This window comes from Fulmarus glacialis, unplaced genomic scaffold, assembly GCF_000690835.1.
Source record: "Fulmarus glacialis isolate BGI_N327 unplaced genomic scaffold, ASM69083v1 scaffold4886, whole genome shotgun sequence".
Lineage (NCBI taxonomy): Eukaryota > Metazoa > Chordata > Aves > Procellariiformes > Procellariidae > Fulmarus > Fulmarus glacialis.
In genome coordinates, this window is record NW_009218598.1 from 17903 (window position 1) to 40703 (window position 22801).

The 22801-nt window shown below is 39.2% G+C and overlaps 1 protein-coding gene across 1 annotated transcript in view; it reads right to left on the reverse strand.

The window, feature by feature from the left end:
• Positions 1-22801, reverse strand: part of MAD1L1 (MAD1 mitotic arrest deficient-like 1 (yeast)) — a gene marked incomplete at its 3' end in the record, with an annotated part of 39684 nt that overhangs the window by 10430 nt on the left and 6453 nt on the right. Inside the window, exons 6-8 of the mRNA XM_009580073.1 lie at positions 22038-22168; positions 20656-20770; positions 19625-19686 (exon numbers count right to left, since the gene is read on the reverse strand). Coding sequence (XP_009578368.1) covers positions 19625-19686; positions 20656-20770; positions 22038-22168 — 308 coding nt within the window. The remainder of the gene's footprint in view (positions 1-19624; positions 19687-20655; positions 20771-22037; positions 22169-22801) is intronic.

The window sequence follows — 22801 nt, forward strand, 5'->3', positions numbered from 1 at the left end:
CCCCCCCAAAACCCAAAAAACCCACAACTCACATGTATCCAACACACCCTTCTGGCATAACTTTTACCCACATGGAAATTACTAACGCAGAGACATAATTTTTACAGATAACCAGGGCTTCTGTCTGATAAGAAAGGGAGCTAATACTGTAACCAAGATTAGGTACTGACAATATATGTATATTTGACTATTTTACAGATTTCACTAAATTGATAGTCTTGTTCTTTTGACACCTGCCTGAGATAATCCGTGCAGAATACAAATTTACCTAAGTTCTTGTATTGTTTTCAACATCTTTATTGATCACATTGTTTTCCCAGACTCTTATCAGCTGAAAATATTAGCCAGCAGTACACAAAAGCCCTATCTTGAACAAGAGGAAATACTATTAATGACTGCCTACAGGTCCTTGTGAGAGTCTAGACCATATTTTCAGCTACTTTTATATAAAGTGATTTGACATCCCATATATTATTCTTATTTACTTCTGACTACAATCGCACACCTCCTCAACCTCACAGCAGGACTGGCCACTTTAAACTGCAACTAAGCTACAGTAAAAGTTACTTTTAACTGTTTTTTTAATATCATCCAATAACATCAGTCACAGGTAAATTTATGGTGACAATTTTAGAAAGAATGAAAAGCATACTGCTTCTATGTTCAGCTGGAATACTAAGTTACTCTTTCAGCAGAAAATTGAGGTTAAGCCTGTTGCTTCGATTAATTAAAAACTATCCAAACTCAGCAAAGATTATTTGAAAGCTTTTCACAGCAGATGTCTCACCTCTGGTGGAAGCAGAAAGTGAAACATCCTAGTTTCAGCAAACGTGGGAGGTTAAAAACCTTACTGAAGTACAGAAAACACGGTTGATAAATTATTATATTTATCATGAAATCAATAGTAGAAAATGCCTAAGGAAAATGCTTGCGTTGTCAGTAGCAGCATATTTCTACAAGTTATTTATATTAAAATGGCACAAAAGGCATCAGCTACCACTCAGGCTCCATTCATGGTGGATACATCAAGTGCGTAATACACTTTGGGTAAGACTAGATTTCTCTAGAAACCAGACCAAAGCAAGGCCTTTATTTTAGAATCTGAGGCACAAAGAGTTAAAGCAATCTGACTAGGGACACCCAAAAAACTCTGGAATTCAACTCCAATGTAAGAAAATTTAACCCCATATTGATTTAAAGGATGATTGAAGCTATCAACCGTAAGAGATATACCCTAAATCTTTTGTTTCTTAACTTGTAAAGCAGTCAAATATCAGTATGCAACACTGTTTGAGTGCCATACTAACACGTTAATCCTAAGACATGAGTTTAAATCCTAGCTTTTTGCTTAGTCTAGCCTCACATTTAGCTATCACATCATTTCCCACTGAGTTCAGTTACCATTCAGAGCCTGTTGCTCAGTTACTGGTTTTAACAAATCCATAAGCATGTGAGCTCACTATCTATAACCCCCCACCATCTGTCTCAGGCCTCCCCACTTAATGAAGCACATTTCTCACTCAGCTGTCCACAAGCTGGCAAGTGAGCTTAGCTTCAGGAAAACGAATTACACACATCCCCAGACACATGTAAATAAAACGAAGAAATTTCAGATTTACAGTGCTGCCTTCAAACCCTCTCCCCCAGCTCAGGGAGGATTAAAAAGGACTTCAAAGAAGCCTGAGTTCCAATTAAAACACTGTGACCACCCCAGGGACGCAAAAATATTCCTCTGATTAGTGAGATGCGCTCTTTGAACTGTTTAGCTAAAAAAAGCTTTCAGAACTTTAAACAAATGCAGTAATTCTCTCTCTCATACTTTTTTTTTTTAAAGTTTCTAAAAATTTAATATTCAAAGTGAAGGACAAATAAAATTTCAGACCAAAAGTTTTATAGAAGCCCATTAACACATCAGTTCTAGGCATCCACTAACAAACATGAGGCATACCGAGACCTAAACATTGCAGTCCCAGTACAGATGACACAAGTCGTTAGAATAGAAGAACCCAAAGAGTGTCATTGTTGCTACAGTGGTGCTGGCACCCCAGTATTACACAAAATCCCAATCTCATCAGCCCTCAGAACCACTCTCCCTCAAGGGCAGAGCACATCAATCCCACCTCATTTTGAAATTCTGCTTTCTTTCCTTAACACCCGAATCTCCCAAGCCACACATATAAAGCGCCTCATATCCAAGTCCTTTGACACACCGTGACAATAAAACAGTTGCCCTCAGCCTTGGCAATAAGCACAGATTTAAATAAAAAGCTTTTCCTATGCTTCCCACAAAAAAAAAAGAAAACAACTCATCCCACCCCCTCAGTCTCTCATTCCCAAAACCAGAGTTGGATTACATACTCCGAAAGTTTTAACATCAAGAAGAATGATGAACATTAAGAACAAATGCTGGGAAAATAACTGAGTCTTGGAGCATGCCAAAGCAGTCAGTGCTAAGTGGATATAATAAACCTGCCTGTGAAAGCCAAACTCCAATCACCACCATCCATAAATAATGAATAATTCATGTCAGAAGGAAATAGAAGCAGAATTAAAGACTTGTTCACGGAAAGTGGAACTGCTATAGTGTAATCGCATTAAAGATGTAAACAGTGGCATTTCAGCAATTACTGTTCTCCTTTTGCCAGCTCGCTCTCACAAACCAGTACATCAGCTCAGCTGCCTGCATCAAGCACAGGGTTCAGAGCAGCCAAAAGCAATTATGACTTCCCTGTGTCTTTGCCACAGGCTCCTGTGACTGGGATTAAGACAAAGACTGGATTGGTGTCACAAGCACTTTGACACCATCTTGGCTTACTGCTATCAGCAAGTTTTAGTCACTTTCAATGCCTGAAGCTACCAGGGGAGAGGCACTAATAAAATTAGATGATAAACAGTTTCTAAAATTTGATATTCACGGAAGAGAAAGACCTACCTATTCTCTCCATTAAAAGAAACAAACATCCCCATTTCACACCACTTTTACATCCTTCCTTGCATGCACATTTATCTTCAAGATTTTATTTCATCACGCTGTACGATACAGCATACAGGACTACCCACAACCAGTTACTTTTTCTTTGGTGAATGGACAGTACAGAACCAACCAGACAACAATAAAGAGTTAAAAACCACCCTTCTAGAAGTCTTCACAATGTCCACCCCACTGGAGATCTCCTCCTAGTTCCTCCAGGATCTGCAGCTTCCTGATTCTGCTCATTGCTGGTGTGACTGCAGTTTTGTACAACACATGCACACTTGAGGAAAGGTACATCAGATATTCCTAACTACTCAGATTCCACTTGAGCTTGATTGGGAAGATATTACAAAGCATTTAAAACTTAAGTGTAAATGGGAGTCCTATTTATACAATAAGTATTATATGACTCCGATGCTAAAGGTGTCTACTTTGGACAATAGTTTCAATGAGCAAGCACAAATGAAAGCTGCAGCCATTAAACCACAAAACAATTTGAAGTCACTGGTGCAGAGCTACCTCAGTTAGCTTCTTTCCTCCTAAGCTTGTCTGAATTCTCAAGTTTTCCTGTTATGTTACTGAGAAAATTTTTAATTTACTTCAACCATTCTGGTTTATAACTTGAGCATTTGCCAGCTAAAAGCATTCTCTAATCTCAGCTCAATCCTCCTTCCTCTGCTGAATCACAGCTTCCCTCATAAAACTCCCCACTTCAGAAGCATCTCGAAGAAACAGTGCCAGAATTACGCATTTCTTGTAGAACTTGATACCTCCACTATGTTTCATACTTAACCTTTGCAAAGACAGGATTAAAACGAAAACACAAAGGCATATGGAAAACAAGTCCCTCTGCTCAAAAGTAACTTTGCAAATGCTTACAGAACACTTGGCCGCATGCTGAGCATTTACTCTTTGCAGAGTCATGTATCAAGTCCAGGATTTCTGAGTTGCCAAAACACCTTTTTTCTACCACATTTAGTATAATTTTTTGACAAGAAAAAAAAATCTGCACACAGCATATGACAGAGAGAAGACACGCTTAAAATTTTGTAACTAATGCTTATGCAGTGCAAAGAGCTTTTTGTAACCCTGGGTAAAAGGATGACTGACTGGGAAAAAAAATAAGAAGCCACATCTTTAAGTTCTACCTTTCATGTAAGGAGATAAACTTTTCAATCAGTGCAAGAAAGGTACAGAAAGGTTCAACAGTACAAGCCTCCACGTAAAACCAATACCTCTCTGCATAGGCATCTTGCTGCCCTCTGCACCTGCTTCAAAAATCTGGAGTCAGACAAGTAGATACATCCTCCACTGGCACTCCTTTTTCCATAGAGGACCACTTCCAAAATCCTGAGGGAATGGGCACAATTACTGTAGTGAGAGATTCAAATATATCCTACAAAGAAACTTTTTGCTTCAAACCCAAGGAAGTACGTAAACAATCACAAATCCCATGTGCACATTCACCCTGGTCTGTAAAACTATCCATTTTTTAACAGGCTTAAAATAAATGCTCAAACATACAGCTTCTCAGAAAGGAGAAACAAGAGCTGCCTATTGATTTTGTATCAGGGCTACCTCAGAAAAGAAGGGGAAGAACATAATAATTGAAACAAATGTTGCCCCCCCACGTCCTCCCTTCAGAAAGCACAAAGGCTTTAAATACATGAAACCAGCTCAACTGTATAGTTACCCTCTGAAAGGCCATCAATTACCTAAATTGGGCTGTGTGGCAGAGAGGAATAAAAATGAGACAGGGTCAAACCAGCTCTGGAATTAACTTGGGGGGGGAGAGAGTATATTTCGAAAGAGGGAGGGTTTTTGTTCTCACCTTCCCTCCTCCTCCCTCACTCTCCAGCAATCGTCATGGCCCAAAGAGACAGCAGAAGAGGATTTCATTAATAAATTTATTTCAGCTTTCTTTTCAATGGTGCTAAAAATGTATGCAAATCCATTCATAATTAGGTTTAAAAATTCCATTTCATGGGATAATCAGACTTCAAAAAACTCAATTTTAGTTTTAATCAGATTTTAACAAGGATATTAAGTCCATTTCGTTCAGAAAAGGGAGAAACAGTGAATTTAACACAAAATGTATTCAAGCTTAGCCCTGGGAGATAATTAAATAAAATTAATTTGGCAAGGGTTGTCTGTAAATGGAAACGCTCCAGACAGCAGAGCACGTTTCTGAAGGAAACAAAAGCAGTTCATTACTGTACAAACAGATACAAAGCTTATTGTTCAGACAGAAGGGAACTGCAATTCTTCCACAACAGCAAGACAACCTGGACCCTCAAGCTGCCTCTGACAAACGCAGCATTTTGTGGAGGAGGAGGAGAAGGTAGTTATTTCCTTCTCGTTTCAGCTAAGTCCCTTAAACTCCCCTGGCACAGCAAGGAAGGAAAATGCAGGGGACAGGAATACAAACCTAACAATTCCAAATTATCAAGCACAGAAAATGATAAGAAACAACCTAGTCAGAGACAGCTCCTTAAAACTACGAAAATCCACGTGTAATTTGAGGCCACCACCAAGATTCTTGTCAGATACAATTCCATGTAGTGATTTAGTCCCTACACCATAGACCTGAATCCCAACTTAATACCAAAAGCATCCCATTCTCCCTGACAAAAGCCATAGACTGATATGGATGCTAAAACTTTGTAACTGTCCTTCTGATGCTTCAATTCTGAAGGGCCAAATATTTATTTTGTAGCCCTTACAATCTTAGACACAAAAGTGCAGTTCTTTTAACACTGTATATTACCAGAGTTGTCTGACAACTTAACTATTAACATCATATGGTACTAGAGACTGCCCATGAAAGTAACTTCTGGCAAATACTTAACCAACATACATCATGAAAACATAAAACAGAACAGCTGACTCTAAAGCAAAGTTACGGGTTTAATTTGTATCCTCCAAACTTCTCCCCAACATTGGACACTTTTAAGATTCAGCTGGACAGGGTGTTGGGCCATCTTGCCTAGATCATGCTTTTGCAATGAAAGGTTGGACCAGATGATCCTTTAGGTCCCTTCCAACCTGGTATTCTATGATTCTGTGAAACTCTACTGACCTAGACACACCATCATTGAAAAAAAAAAATACAGGATACAAGGCAAGTATTTCAGAAAAAAGCTATTTTAAATATCTAACTACAGTCAAAAGACTGACATTGAGAAATGGCACGTTTATCTTTAGCAGCTATCGTAAGACATATAGACAGGAGCACATGCATTTTCCAAAATCTGTGTCTACCCAATTGGAAAAAAAACAAATTCAGAGCACTTTTTCACTCTTCCTCTCTACCAGCCTTCCAAATATATCAGTTACTACAAAGTGCCAATTGCATTTCCCCTTGCCAGCTACTTGCAGACAGGCGAGCCGATAGGTGTTCTGTCACCTTGACAAGTGGGCCAGCTATCCAGAAGGCAGATGATGTCTTTGCCAAAGTCACGCTGGAAACCATCAGGCCTAAACGAAAGGCTTGTCACAAAATAGGCTTGATGCCATCAACCCCGGCTGCTAAATTTGCAGAAAACCACCTGAAGCCACAAAGCTTTAACTCTGGGAATACAAAGAGCATACAGTCAGAAATGTTATTTGCAAATGTACTAGCAAAACTAAGTAAAAAAAATTCATAACTAGGTTAAAGCATCATCTTCAGAACCAAGCCAACAGCAGAGCTGTGAAGTATTGCTGAAAACTGTCCAAGCTAACTAACTGATGAACAGCTGACTTCTCTAATTGAGGATACTGATACTGAATGCATTCTCAGTCAAAGCCAGATATCCTATTTCTGTCCTTTTTAGAAAAGTTAGTAGGATTTCAAGCCCTCACTGAACAGCTTCATGCATACCACAGAAAGAGAATGATTGTTCCATTAAAACAGAAAAGAAATTAACTTGGTCAGCAGTGTATAACTCAGGAAAATCCAGAATTTCGTATTTCTTCCTACCCAAAAGATTGATCTTTCTTTCACTACGTTGTTCATATCAGAGTATCTCTGGAAGAAAGTTTAAACAAGTAACGAGAATTCAAAAGCAATTCCAGCAAGAACAACTTGTGCTAGAAAATGGTTCTTGCAATAGTTGCTCGTTACTCCCCACGAAGAGGCATAGCAATTCTTAATTTTACTGACAAGAGAGTTGAGAATAACATAGAGAAAGGGAGCAGGTAAGGATTGAGTCAAAGCGGTACTAGAAAAGGAGACAAGAGATGCTCAAGATTTCAAGTAAATACGTTTCCAGAAAAGCCAAAATTGTACCTAACATTGAAAGGTCAGGTTCTCTGACAGATCCTATTTCCGTTTATAGCAAGAGGCAGTAAAAGTTGAGAGCTGTTTCAATGTGCAGAGGTTTCTAACATGCTACTCCAAAATTTCTCATCCTCTTACAAGAATGACATTCTGCAACAGACATGACTTCATTATAAGAAACTTATCGCTGCCAGGTGATGAGCAGAATAAGTGCAGAACACATTTTAGTGCATCAGCAGCCACCAGGAAGAAAAAAAAAAAATTTAAAAAATAAGCTTTGCTAATGCACTCCCTCCATTTTACATCAGTGCCAGGGAGGGAAAGAAGGCTCCATACACCTCCACCTCTTAACTGCCTTGGCTACATGGAATAGTTGGGCACATTTTATCTTCTTTCTGCTGAAAAGGCCTGGCTCCATTTTCTACAAGCAATTCGAAACCCACAGAAAGCTTCATTTGAAAACAGGAGCCCTGAGCTGCTACTTCAGCTGTTCAGGTCAGCACTTTGAAAATAACCTCCAGATGCTAACTCCAGGTGTTCACTAAACACAGGGATCCACTCAGCTCCCAACACCTCCCATCTTTGTTTTCAAAACAGGAATCTTGCCAGTTATCACAGGCCCAGTTCTCCTGACAGCCTGGTGCAGTGTCTGCTCTCACTCAGGCAGCTCGCTTCAGGCTGGACTTTCTGGCTTACAGTTCTTCCTCATCAGTTCAGGGAGAAGAGAGACATACGCCAACGAACCTGCATAACACACTTAACAGCATAGTAGCATAGTCCATAGAGGAAGGTGCAGCCACACAGTAAAAATCAAATCACAAGGTTAAGACAAAAAATACTTTTCATTTTGTCTCCTCAAATAGAACTGCAAGATAAAAAGGCATAATTTATATAAACAGCAGCAATTTAAGAATCTTACTTCTCTCTAATACTTTACAACTTTGCTGCATATAGTTTCAAACAAGATTATAACTGAAAGAGTATCAAAGCAAAACATTTTTCTATTTATTCTATGCATAATATCTCCCATTTGCAGGACTTTTTACTTTTAAAAAGGTGGGGGGACACTAAATAAAATTCTTTAGCCTTAAGTAAAATCCATGCCAATGAGAGTTAACAAACTTTCATTCTAAAAGTCTGCTTCATGTCTTGCACGTTACTCTGGATTTTCCTATCGAGACCAGCATACCATTGTCTCTGACACTGGACCAGAGATGGATTAGTAAATAATCCAATCCAGCATGGCAATTTCTGTGCTGTAAGTTATTTTAAAATAACAAACAACACTTACATAATCACACCTAGTTCAAGAAAACCTTGAGGCACTTACCACATTAATCTTTTAACTCACTAAGGTTTCAAGTTCACTATGGCCTTTAAGAAATGTTTGAAGATATTGTGCAGTGCTTTTGCTACTACAAGCCACATTAATTTTTTCTCTCCAAACAATGCATGCACAAAGGTATATTTACAAGCATATTCCCTTTAATAACATAGCTTGTGAGGAAAGAGAACATACTGCAGGTAAAGACGTGCTTTGGTCAAATATATTCAAAGAAGTCCCAAGGGAGAAAAGATTGAGGTTTAAGGACAAGGCTTACATAATAATATCACAAGGCATTTCAGCTAGCTTGTCGGAGCTAGGAGCATTTTAAAGATGCTAAAGAACTGAAACAGTTTATTGTTCATACATTTCCAATTTTCTCCCGCCCCATCTTGATGTTGCTATGCTAGCTACCCTATTAAGTACAATTAAAACTGAAAATTAGACCTTTTCTGGCTGATCCAGTACAGAACTCCCCCCTGCACTGATGACAAACCAAAGACAAACGACTAAAGTAGCACCTTCCTAGCTACCATCAGAAGTATGACCCCTTGCTCTAGGCACTGATGAGGTTAAGCACTAACCAGGAGTGAATCATTTTCAAAACACGATGAAGATAACCTGCACCAAATAGGCTCAGAAAAGCTTTTCAGATGATACAAATAATATTTTGGTCTTATCTACACTAGCAGATAAACTCTTCCTAATAGTTCAGTGCATTTTTCAGCAAACTGCTTATTTCTCAACATGAACAAAGGTCAGCTGTTCTCACACTTCAGGTCGCTGTCCACAGTTGTTCTGCATGGGCAGAAAGATGGACAAGGTCTACTTTTATTCACTAAAATCCACCCCCCCCCTGCTTTCCAACTGTAGTTTTCAGAATCCTGGTATTAAACAATGCCTGCAATTGCAAACCAAAATATACTGCTCCACTCTTCCTATTCTTGAGCTCATTCCCTTACAGATTGGTACATATGCATTCACAAAGAAGTGGGACTGAAAAGGATCTTTTAGTTTAGGTTCCTGTCTAGTCCTTTGCTATCATGAACTTGAGTCATCTCTTCCGTAACTTTCTGGAGCTTCAACTTAGAAGCAGTAATTTGTGTGCTTTTGACTCCACTAGAAGCTGCATTCAGACTTAGTCTTTCTAGAAGTCAGAACCTCCTTTTAGCTGTATTCTTGGCAGAGTTACAGCGATTTGATTTAAATGCCAATGCTAGTCTTCAGTATAGATGGTTCTTTTTCTCACTGGTATTGATCCCCCCCCTTCCTTCTCCTCCCCTCCATCCATGTATTTCTTGGCAGCAATTACATCTCCTGCCAGCCTTTGCTAGAGGAGGCCAGTCCTTCCATTTACCACTGGTTTAGGGGGCTCTCAGGCTCCCACCAGCAACCCTTTTCTGCCTTTAGTTCCCACTATCTTCCTCCACAGTGGGTGACCAGAACTCTAAGAAGCATCTCCCAGGCCATCTACAGAGGCATTTGAACACTTCCACCTCCATGGAAGTTTTTCTCCTGGTGCATCCTACGTGTGAGAATTAACAGCCATCCTGTTGTAAACAAGTACACAGCCCTTCGAGTCCTTTCCACTGCATGTGCCACATTTTATCAACGAAGTTTGTATTCAGATCCCAATTCTGTGGAGCCCTGTGTTTTGTTTCACTGAATTTTGTCTCACGTCTTTACTCTAATCCTTAGGGTCACTTAGTTCTGCATATCCAGCTTTTGTGTATTTATGAATCCTCTGAACTTGGCATCATTAGTCAAGTTTTATCAGCACACACCAAATTTTTTGCACCAAAACCACTCACAGAAATACTAAATAAAGCAGATCCTAAGGCTAATCTTTGAGGAATTCTACTTATCCTCACATTTTCCTTTCAACAATACTAAATCTATCCCTGCTTAAACAATTCCTTACACACCCCACAATTCTTCTATTAATTTCCATCTTCTCCCACATGGTTTATACTTTCCCAAGTAGCTCTCTTGATCAAATGTTTCAGTGAAGTTCAAGTAAATAAGATCTATTGTGTTTTATTCGATAAGATAATCAGTTCTCCAGACAAAGAAAGCTGTTACGTTAGTCTGGCACAATCCATCTTGGCACTCCTTGATCCAATGAAGAAGGTAGATTCCTTGTCCTGTAGTTAAAGGCCATGCCCACTAGTACAAGGGAGTAGCTGAATACAAGAGTTTGAATATTTACTGAAGCATTTTGTTTTCCTTCTACTTTAAAAATGCCTGCACATTTTGAGAAGGGTTTTGAAAAAGGCATTCCTATGCTAGTACAAAATCATCCTCAATAAGCATGTACAGGATCCATTTTTACATTTTTGTTTAAAAGTTTCCCTGCAAAAACAAAACTTTGGCAATAAATGAGGTATAATACACTGCACACCTAAGGGAGAGGGAAGGCATAGCATGTCAACAGCCCCAGCAGAAAATTTGGAACTGAAATACTGGAAGATGCTAAAATGGAAATGGAAAGGTAAGATTAAAAGTAAGCTAGAGATTATAGTGGTTATTGGGTCTGTGGAAATGACCAAATGAGAGGCTGAATGAAAATGAAGCACAAGCATTTGAGCTCTCTGACAGTAGAAAACCATCCCCTTGCTGATTAGTCTCTGCTATTTAAATGATAATTTCACTTTAAGGCAAGCAGGACTGCTTAATATAAGGAAAGTAGCTCTTTACAAAAGAGTCTGTATTTCTGAAAGCTTCTCCTTCACAGCAGAGTGAGCACCTAAGTTCAAGCCATTTACACGTAACATGGGTCACTACATGCTGGAAGAAAGCAAGCTACTTTTACCCAACTGTTTTCAACAGCATCTCAAACACTCCTTGCAGGAAATGTGGCAGCAACACACAATGAAGCATCTGTCTGGGGAGTCCCCCATGGCAAACAGATCACCTGCTATGCAGAAGACAACACAAGCATACATTTATAAAACCACTCCTGTTCCTAGTGGAAAAAGAGCCTTAAGTTTATTGGTTTGGGAAATGCACTCTGTATTCAAGCTGGGACAATGCTCTATATTCTGATAAAAAGAGTCAATGGAAAAAGAAGTGATATTTTCCAGTGAAAAAAGGGTCCATTGGCATCTTCACTTCCAAAATAAAGTTCTTGTTCCCCCAGTAAGAATCGTCCATCTTTTCTTTGATTTCATTATTCTCCATACAGTTCCTGTAGGGAACTACCGAAGTTCCTCAAATTATTCTTCAACAAAGACGACTGATAGCATGCTAAGCTATTGTTCAATAATTTTCTCTATCTCCAGAATGCTAGATCTGTGATCCTGGAAAGACAGTTTCTTTAACTGTTCCCAGAGCTTTGAAATGCAAAACAAGGACAGACTTTTTTTTTTTTTCATGTGAACTTCCTTACTTCTCACTGTCATTCTCCAATTATACATTACAGCCTCAGTCTGCCTAGATGTCAGATGCTTGTCCATTACGTTTTATACTCTTCCTATCTTTCCTTTAGCCTCAAGACTTACTACTCTGATATATTCAAATGGAAATAAAAGCATTAATGGCAAAGGAGAAAGAACACTAATATTTTTGAACATCAGAGATAAGTGCAGCATTTTTGGAGAAAATTAATATCCGATAAGAAAATATGGCAGGAAGCTTTGCCCAGCATTTCAGTGAAGTACTGGCAGGAACAGACCTACAATATTTTAAGAAATCTATGAAAATAGGCACAGATGGTTGCCATATTAAAATTAAGTGGATCAACACCATGAGAATGGGAGAAGACTAAACTCTGGCTAAAGCACAGATTTGACATCAGGGTTCCAAACATCACACTTAAATACATTACTCCCTTCCAACACCCAAACATGGCCTGAAGTTTCCCAAAACTGCATTCTGACTACTCTGAAAACTGAAGCTTCAGATTTTGAGATGACAAAGGAACATTTTCTCCCCACCACGCAAGAAAAGCATTCTGTCAAGGAAAGATAAAACCTAAGGCACTGCAGAAAGTGAGGAATAATGTACATTTTAACATAAGATACCGGGATAATGAAGAACAGAAGAGCTTAGAGCAATACTCCAGCATATGCTGCATGTCACATTCAATAGGCGACAGCTTCCTCCAAGACTTCTCTTTGTAAAGAATGGTGGCTTCAGTACACATACAATTACTGTAAGACAACCACAATTAGTTTTCTCTTGAAACTTCTACCTCACCCTCTAAAGACAAAGGTCCCCTTTGGAACTGCTCAGGCACTTCTCCCTCAAGAAGATTTTAAATGCTTCTAAAGCAATGCTTTCATCTTTTACACATACCAAGTCCTAAAAATACTGAGCATGTAACCTTTATTTCTAAATAAACACAATGATTATCTTCATCATCCCTTCCAACCCTGGCTGGCTGCTCATTGACACTTCCTCTGCCCTGCAAGTAAACCTGATGAGGGAACCAATCTGGCTGAAAGCTGTTTTCCATTCTAGATTACTTTTTGCTATGCAGGACCACCTCTTTCAGCTGCAGTGCTCACAGAACCATAAAGTACCAGGTAGGAAAAGAACATTTTCACACACACACTTGAGTCAGAAGCCCCACATGACAGGAATGGCATAACTGCTCTAAGTTGAGACTAACTTGTCCTGGCAGAACTATGCAAGAGAAATTCACACGACATTAATCCCTGTGCGGAAGCCAGCAGAAAGCCCTATTTTGAGGGATTTTGCGGAATATTAGCGACCTGCATACATTGACCCTCTTCACAGAGTGTATTCCTTAACATTTATCAAACCTTGAACTTTAGTGGAAGGCAAATTTTTTTATGACAAAATTAAGCTCCTAAAAGTAACTGTAAAATGTAGTACTGTGTCTATACAGGAAAACAGCAGATAATCTTTCCATGAGGTAAGCTGAGACTCATAACTATGAAAGTTTCTCTAACAAGCATAGCTTCTTTTTTTGTTTTGGTTTTTGTTGTTTGTTTGTGGGGGTTTTTTAATTAGTGTTTCCCCCTATGTAGTGTTTATCTCCCTTTTTAGTACCCTGGGAATTCCCGCTGTGATAAGACAGCTTGTTTTACACTGGGAATCTCGTAAACAGCAGTCATCCAATTTTCAGTATGTTCACAGATCATAAACTACAATTGTTTACATAAAACTTAGATGTGCAAAATGAAGTTTCAGTATCCTCATATTATGCTAATTCTAATTTTCTTCTCCAATTAGTGACTTAGATCTAAAGTAGGGGGCCACCACTAGCCAACCCAGACAAACCCACCCCCTCACCCTCCCAAACATAGAAATTAGTACGTAAGTTCAGGTCAGTGGTACAGTTACAGACAGCAGCCAGCATCAAAATTAGATCGACTTCTTGCTTGGTGACAAAAGACCAGAGGGCCACAATAGGCTACTCCAATAAAAATATTTGCTCAACTATGGAGCGATCATGCCAGAATTATGGCATTACTGGAACTAGCAACAGCAACCCCCAATCTTGTCTTGATTGGTTGCAGTTAATTAAGTATCCAGAAACGCATATGAGCAATTCAAATTATTTCAACATGCACTGCTTTGTATATCTGTCAACAGATTTTTTTTTTTTTTTTTAAAACCAGTAACCACTTATTCATAATGGACATTCAGAGAAAGGTAAATTACTACCTTGTGAGAAAGGAGAAGATTATGAGCTTCATTCACTACTGCAAAGATATTCAATGCCTTGGATGGAAGAGAGTGCAGAGTAGCTAAGCATAGTTAATCAAGATTCAAAAAGGAAAGTAGAGAACTCCAATATTCTCCCTTCTCTTCTATTCACTGAAAAAAAAGAGCACTAATCCACCACTAAATGCAGAATCAAGAAATCTGATTCCCTTTTCCCTCCCTCTCTCCTCCCTTCCCCCCAACTCCAAAAGCAGAATCTGCATAGAAGGACTTCCCGTACTGAGTGTAGCACCTGTGTAATTACAAATTACAACTGCGCTAACCACTGTACTAAATAGAGATGCTTGCCACTTAATTAAACCCTTTCTTAGGGAGGAAATGCGTACACATTCACACTATCTTCTCTTCTTAATTGGTCTCAGACATTGCAGGAAGCTAGTCCCCAAGATTTGTCAGCTAGCCAGCCCACAGATGTTTCAGAAAGAAAACCAGGTCAGCATTAACAGGTTCACTTCTTTGGCTCTAGGCGACAGGTCAGCAGATCAGTGTCTGCAGCCTGCAGCTGGCAGGCTCCACTAAGTGAAAATGGTCCTTAAGCATTGGCCTGAATTCCTGTCAAATCTGCATTTCTCTTTTCAGATCTGGACAGCAAGCATGCGAAACAGCTATAGCAGCTTAATGCGATATCACCACTGAATCCAACTAAATTCACCCCTCCAAATTGAAGGATGACTATAGTACTCTCCAAACCCGTGCTTCATTAAACCTAAGAGTCCCTCCAGGTCAGCCTTACACCATCGGCATCAGGGGCTGAGACCTGCCTTCCAATATAACCGCAATTAGATGCAACTTAAGAATGTCCAAGACCATGACTGGAAGCCTCTGAGCAACACAGAAGAGTCCAAGCACACTACTTTTCTTCCTGATACGTCAGCCTCGTCTTTAATTTCCATACTGTATTCCATGGCCCTTCAGAAAAGGACAGCTGATCTCTCCATTGCTTCCCTGTTATGGGCATGAAAAAAAGCAAAATGATTCTGAAAAGTAACATGAACAAAGTCTTTTGCTTTATCTTCCACACACAAACACCGAGCCTGAGTTGACGGTACTATTTGCAACAGAAAATGGTGCCCCAAAAAGGAAAGACCTACTTAAATAGGTCTTATTTGAATATTTGATCGCCTTCCAATCCTTGATTACTCTAACATCAAAAATCTATCACTGATATAAAAATAAGATCTTTGAGCCTAGCACGTGAAAACATAAAGACTTCATATAGTCATTACTTCCAAACACACACGCGCACACACCCCCCCCAAACACACACACACACGCGCGCCCCACCCACAGCACCCCCACCCACAGCACCCCCCCCCACAGCACACCCACCCACACATGCACCATCCCCCCCAATCACTATTTATTCTCTCAAAAAAAAAAAAAAATGCTTGGACTAAAACTCCTCTGAAGCCATTGCTTGTGGTCCACCTGTCAGTCTTCACAAATTTCCATAACTTTTCAGCAAAACTTCAACCTTTCAAAACTTGCAATCTTCTGCCACTTATGGATAAATACAAAGATAAATTCAGCATTAACCCTTGTCAGCTGCTATCAATGGCTATCGGAATCTTCAGTATCCGACTTCCTAACTGCCTCATCTTTAAAACATTCGTGATACACATCATTTTGCATCATTCTGTACTCAAGGGTGTATCTGTTTATGGATAGCAAAATCACCTGGCTAATTCATTAGAGGACAAAGGCAATACCAGCCAAACATAGACAAGCAGCAGCAAAAAAGGCTTATTTAGATTAAAAGCTCACAGAAGAACCCTCATTTTTCATTTGGGTATCTTCTACATGCTGCAGAAGGGAAAGGCAGAACAATAACAGTGCTGCTCTAGCAGATGCAATTTTAAGGCTTGGGGTGGGGAGAAAACAACTTTGAAGAACTCCTATTAAACAAGACAAAATGAAGAATGCATGGTGTAAATATGAAGTTTACAGAGCTGGTTGGAAAAACACTCTACTCTGTATGCCATTAGAGAAATATGCACAGATCTTTTTCATACCAAGTTACTACCCTAAGTACTGGACAAGCAGACAGTGATCACACGCATATAGCATTAAACAGATTTTAGAAGATTTGATAGCAACAATGAACAATTCTCCTTAGACTAGCTGACCCTTCTCAAGGTGCTCAGCTGTAAGTTTTTAGATCAGGCTGAGCCTGCCACACTGGAGAAGAAAACCAGTTTTCTCCAGCAGCAGGAGAAAGGATGCCATCTCGTGGACGGTTTTGCCCACTGTCACCCAAATAAAGCACCCGCCTTCTCTCACACACAACCTTCCAGAAATATTTTTCTATTAAAACACATGTTGTTTAATGGCAGTCAAGAAAGTACCAGGAAAATATCTCTAAGCTAATAGTCCAACTCTGAAAAAAACAACCATGTCTGTCATGATTAACATGGTTCTTCAGTGAAGATGGTCAACAACTCAATTACACAAATACTGGATTTTGAAGAAATACAAACTACATCAACACATCCTGGAGAGACAGAGTACAAGAAGCTTTTCTCAACACAACTCTTTCCTAATAACAAAGTCCTACAATAGCCATACATTAATATCCTTCTCAAAGAGAGTAAACTCCAAAATCTCTACTACTTTCTACTCACGAAGCAAGAATTTCAAAATTTAAGTGTTTTTTCCTTTTACAGTTGAAACCAAATCCTGCTGCAGCAATATCAAGTCAGGGAAACACATGACAAATGTAAGAAAATCCCTGGCAGCTTAACAGTAACATACAAAAAAGACCTACATGACAAAATTACATCCACGATAAAAGACAGAGCCAACTATACTGGAAAGTAGGCAGTAAGAGGATCAAGATATCAAAAGAACATATAAATGAACACAAAAAGGATTATGTAGATTCATAATGTGTATACTTGAACCATACATAACTACGGTATGTATTATTTTATTATCTGGGTATTGTGCAGCTTGCAACTATATCATATAACGTTTAAGGCAGGCGTAATTCCAAGGGCAAATTCTGGAACAAACACTGCACAACAGCAATGCCAACACACCAACATGCTCTAGAGCTAAAGCTGTCTTTGTTTCCATACTTTATGAGAGCAAGAGGAAAACCCAGGAGCTTACAAGTGGAATCCAGAACTAGCAAACATAAGATTAGCCTTTGAGTAAACTGTTAATGAAATTGTTTTCCCCTCCAAAAGGTGAAGCATTATAAACACTTGGCTCTTTCATTGTTACCAAAAAGAGACCAGTACTAAAACCAGTAGGATTACCACTACGCTCCTGAAAGCTGCACCTCCTTTCCAAGTATTATTACATAGAATTACACTCGAAGGTCTGATCGTAAGCTGATCTGACAAAAAGCCTGCTGGGACCAGGCAATCCGTGAACAGAAACCACCGAGAGCAGACACAGAACAAGCCCCACGGAGGTACTGGAGGAAATGAAAAACCATCCTCTCCTAAAACGCCACACGCTGTACACGCTTCCCTTACATTCTCTGTACCAATGAAGAATGTGATAAGAAAAGATGAGAAATCCTAACGCATTCCCTTTTTCCTTGCTTATCTAGTTATTAGCAAACAGCACATTGCTCTGGCTCTTTGGGACAACCATCCAACCTGTTCCTATTTTCTTTTACTACGAGATGGGCAATTAACTCTTCTCAAACTTTCACCAACACCATACTCCTAACAGGAACAGGAACCTAACTAGGACAATGACCTCTCATCATCTTCATAACCCTGACCAAAAATTAACTTAATTCATGCGGTAAGAAATCTGAGCAATAAAAAAAGGAAAGAAAAAAAAAAAACACAGAGGGGGAAATCATCCAGTTCCACTTGCTACAATTGCATGCAAAAGATGATTTTTCTCAAGAGCAATTCCCTTTTCTGTATGAGAAGACGCCATTAATAGCACTAAACAATATGGCCCAATCAAAAAACCTAACACTTTACAGCGAATATTCTGATTTTAAATGAAGGAGCTATTAGACTTCAACAGGCAGAATCACTTGGTTCCATTTCTCTCCCACTGTGAAATTACCTCATTAAACCTTTAACAGCTTGAGGTAAGTAAAAAGCTTTTACTCCACCGTCTGACAGAACAGGTTTTGTAAAAAGGATTCATACTATTTCTGCCCATTCCTTACCATAGGAGATTTAGCACAATTCTAACTTCATCTAAATGTATGTATCCTCAGCAGATGCAGGAGAGAATCTCGAGCATGCTACCTACCAGCACGCCTCTAGAAAAAGGTTCACTATCCTCATTAAACAGAGAACACTGAGAAAATTAAGGGGGCTTTCCCAAGTTGAATCCAAGTATCTTTCACTTGAAGCAGTAATGTGCCCAAACCATATGTGCATATCCAAACGCTCCTACTTCCAAACAATCCCAGTGTGCAGATAGAGCTCTGTTGTTGGGCACGTGTAATGAATGGAATAAAGAAACAATTGGCAAAATTGGATTCTGTGGTTCATGTTGCAGCTCAGGCCTTGATCCAATATGAAAGGTGATCTGTACTATAATGCGCATATCAAGACAGTTATTTACAAAGAAGCATCTCTCCTTCTAGTGTAACAACAATGTAAATATTTAGAGAAAATAAAGCAGTGCTGAAACATATGACAACACAAAAGCATCGTAGCTACACAGAAAACCTTCTGCAGTGGAAGAAAATTATCAGAAAATGCACCATTTCCAGCCCCTCTTTACACCACATACATACCAGAGACCTTAAAAAATCTGGCTCAATGCTCCAGATGTCAGAGTTGTTAAGTAACAGTACACAAAGAGACTAGCTGGTGTTACAAAACACCTTTAGGGGTTGGAGGTTTTCCCCCCTTTTATAAGAAACTGAGTTTATTCCATTTCTCTTGTTAGACAAAATAACTAAATTAACAACTCTTCTTCAGCTGCTTTAGGGAAGAAAAGTCACAACAACATGATCTGGCAGTTTATTTTGATATCCAGATTTCAAAGAAATCATATTTACAACAATTTGTCACAAGTAACATACATTCTCTTCTCTGGACATATCCTAAAATTCTTAGAAGTTCGCTCATTAAGCTAGCAGAATCTCTAAACAAACACGAATGTAGCTATATTCAAGAACTTCAAAGAACTCAAAATTGAACCTCGGCCTCAGAGACATTGGTCAAGCTGACTTGGTGAAAAACATTTGTTCATTCCCAAAAATACTTTGTGACAGTGTGTATCTTATGGTTCTTCTCATATATAATAAAAAGTACTGGAAGAGCTTCCACATGAAGAAGAGATAGCAAGAAAGCATGACCAACACAGTTCAGAGACCAGATGATTAAGAGGAAAGGAAAGTGGTTTAAAAGTTTTACCTCCCTCCAGAACTGTGAGCACATACCTGATATTCAAGCCAGTGCTCTGGTCCAGTTTCTCCCAGCTTTTTAATCTTCCCAGAAGTTTCTAAAGTAGAGATCAAAAGAAGAGTGAGAGACACAGACAAATGTTCTAACAGCTCATTTTCCACAGTTTTCTCATGATCCTCCATTCAAAGTCAGTGTCTTTCCTTTTCCTCCTGTGGATTTCGTTATTCTTCTTATCTAGCACTTTTGGTTTGTCATTCTCCAGCCCTCACAAACATTTTCCCCGTCACCACAGCTCTATGACACACAGAACCCATGTTATGCTTCAGCACTATATATTATCTAACCCTGTGAGCTACCATCACTATACTAGGCCTTGGTAGACTGGTCTCTTGGCAGCTCTGGTCTCTTCCTTCTTGGAGAAGAAAACAAGCTGTATTCTCAACACCAGTTCTGTAGCAGCTGAAGTGCCCATTTCTCCTCTTCCAGTTTCTCCTATAGCTTTTTACTTTCAGTCAATACCAGATAGTATTACCTAAACCTGATCAGACACCAGTATAGTTCTGCAGATCAACAAGTTTACACAATTAGGTTAATCTCTTGACAATTCACTGTATGCTTGATATAGGGTTGGATGGAAGCAAGACAACTTTATTCATCTGAGACCACATTCTGGCCCTGCTAGCACTGGCAGCAATCCAAGTGTGTATCAAGGTTCTTACCACATGCCTGTTTGGCAACACCATGTCTGGGCAGAGCTTAATGCCAAAAAAAGCATTTCCAGCAGAAGAAAGGTAAAAGAGAAACGGCAAGGCCAAAAGAGACACTATGATGAGATTGTTCTTTACACAAAATCTCCAGCTGAACAGTAGATATCCTTTTGCCTTTTTCACCTTCACTGCTATAGCTCCCCTCATGCTGACATTTAAGTTTGGGAATCCCTGGTTCAAACCCACTAATTAAACCACGTATCATATCTCAATACAATACAGGAAGAGCCTAAAAGACAGGACAGGTAACAAAGGAAATCCCTATTCTGCTCATACACCAAATGTTCCTAGCTCCTCACCTCATTTTCCAATTCAATGGTCACTAGCTGTGCTTGGACTTTCTCATAGCGTTCCAGTTTTCTTTGGAGACCTTCTACCTCCTCTTTAAGCAATCCATTGTTTTCTTTCATTTCCCTATGGTGAAAAGAGAGACAACGATTAAAGAGCCATGCAACTCAATTCATTCTCACAAACTTCCAGATACACATGGAATTACAAGGGAATCATATGACGTTGAACAGACATTATGATATTCAACTGACTTCTATAATCTTCACTGCAAAGCCACTGCTACAAAAAAACCCGCAGCTTTATTGAACTGATTTCTTTCTACTCTAAAGTGTCATTCTAATTACGTCCAAACAACCTGATGTATTGTATCTGCTTTACTGATTGGCAAAACAGCATGAAGGGTAGCAAAAGACTCCCAACTCTGATCTTCAGCCAGGCTGAATGCAGGGTTGGAACACAGCAAGCAGTAGACACACTGGCTTTTTGAGTACTCTGTGATGACTGAGCAAGCATTGGGACTGCTTGGTTTTACTTCAGTAGAGGTGTGTGCAAGGGTGAGATACAACTGGTTTTAAAAATATTACCTTTAATCTGTTGATATCATGTTTCTGTGCACAAAAAACAAGCATGAGAAAAGATTCCAAGATAAACAATTTAAAATGATAATGAAACAATAACAAGAACAAAGCCAAGGGAAATTACTTAATTTTAGAATAAGAAAAAGCTGGCAAGATCACTCATGTAATTTAGGCTTTTTTTTCGTTTCTTTTTTTTTTTTTTTAAGATGCACCGAAAGATGGAAATTAAGTTTACTCTAAAAAAAAAAAAAGTCTTTAAGGCAAGTTATTTCACAGTAAATAGGAATTTAATTTTTCAAATTAATTGGCACTTCAGAAACCCAGAAAGTCTACTCCACCAAGGGCTGTATCAGAGTGCTTTAGAAATTTAAACAAAAGACTTTCCAAACATTATGCTGGAACAACAGGCCTTTAAAATAATGGTAACAATAACTAAGCTAAAACAGCTATTAAAGAAATGTTCAGCTGTCTCTTCTCGCTACAGGGATTTCTTTCCCAAAGCTGTGTAGAGTTCATCACTATCTTTAAACATTGAATTTTGTTCTAACAAACAGATATTACCATCCAGAAAGATCAATACGCATTCTGTGAGGCTCTCGTTGTGTTCAGGAAGATTACCCAGATCTTGTCAAATCCTCTCATCTAGTAACCATCACAACACTGCTCAATTCATATGCAGTATTTATATGAAATATTTAAACTTCCTTCTAAAGTTTCCCATATGGAAGCCAAACAGAGGAATTTGAAGCGCATCTAGTGCAACTGTAGAAGAACACAAGATAACCCTCTCAACAACTGAACCCTTCTTTCACCTGAAGTACGCATTTTCCTCCCTGAGTTGGCGCAATTCCCGCTCCATTTTTGGGAAACGGGCCAGTTCTGCCTTCATATTCTTGACAATTAGAGCATCATGTTCCTGCTGGGAGAACTTCTGTTCCAGATCCTGGAAAACATGGGATGACAAGAGGACAGCAATGATTAACTTGGAACTCATAAGAGCTACTTCTCCATTCTACTTTTTAAACTCAAATCAATGACTTGAATGAAGGGAATTGAAGTTCCTTGGAAGGGAACTCAGTAGGTCATCTGGTCCAATCCATTACTCAAAGTAGGGATGACTCTTGTTCCACTTGTAACGCCTGGACTGGCCTCTTCTCTACACCTGTTTACCCTAAGTTCGTAACAAAAAAAGATCTCTGCTAACCATTAAAAGGACCTTCTTCTATTGACTAAACCAAATCTGTTATTTTCTTGTCCTCTATCCCTCCATCAATGAAGCATAGAGAGGGGCACTTGGATGGCCTGCAAGAATTGGGAAGGAAAAGAAACACAACTGTGCATTTTAGCAAATGTTGCTTTCTTTTCCTAAAAAAAAAAAAAAAAAAAAAAGAAAAAAGAAGAGTTTATTTAGAGCTGTATTGCAGTCTGATATCCTGTTTCCCAACCTTTCCCTTCAATGGAGGAAGTCTCTTCTTGCAATTGCAGAACTGGCAGTGAGGCTGGCATTCAGTGTAACTTTACTTTACAGCAACCACAGGCAATGCCACTATCAGCACCTGCTCAAACAAAAGTAACT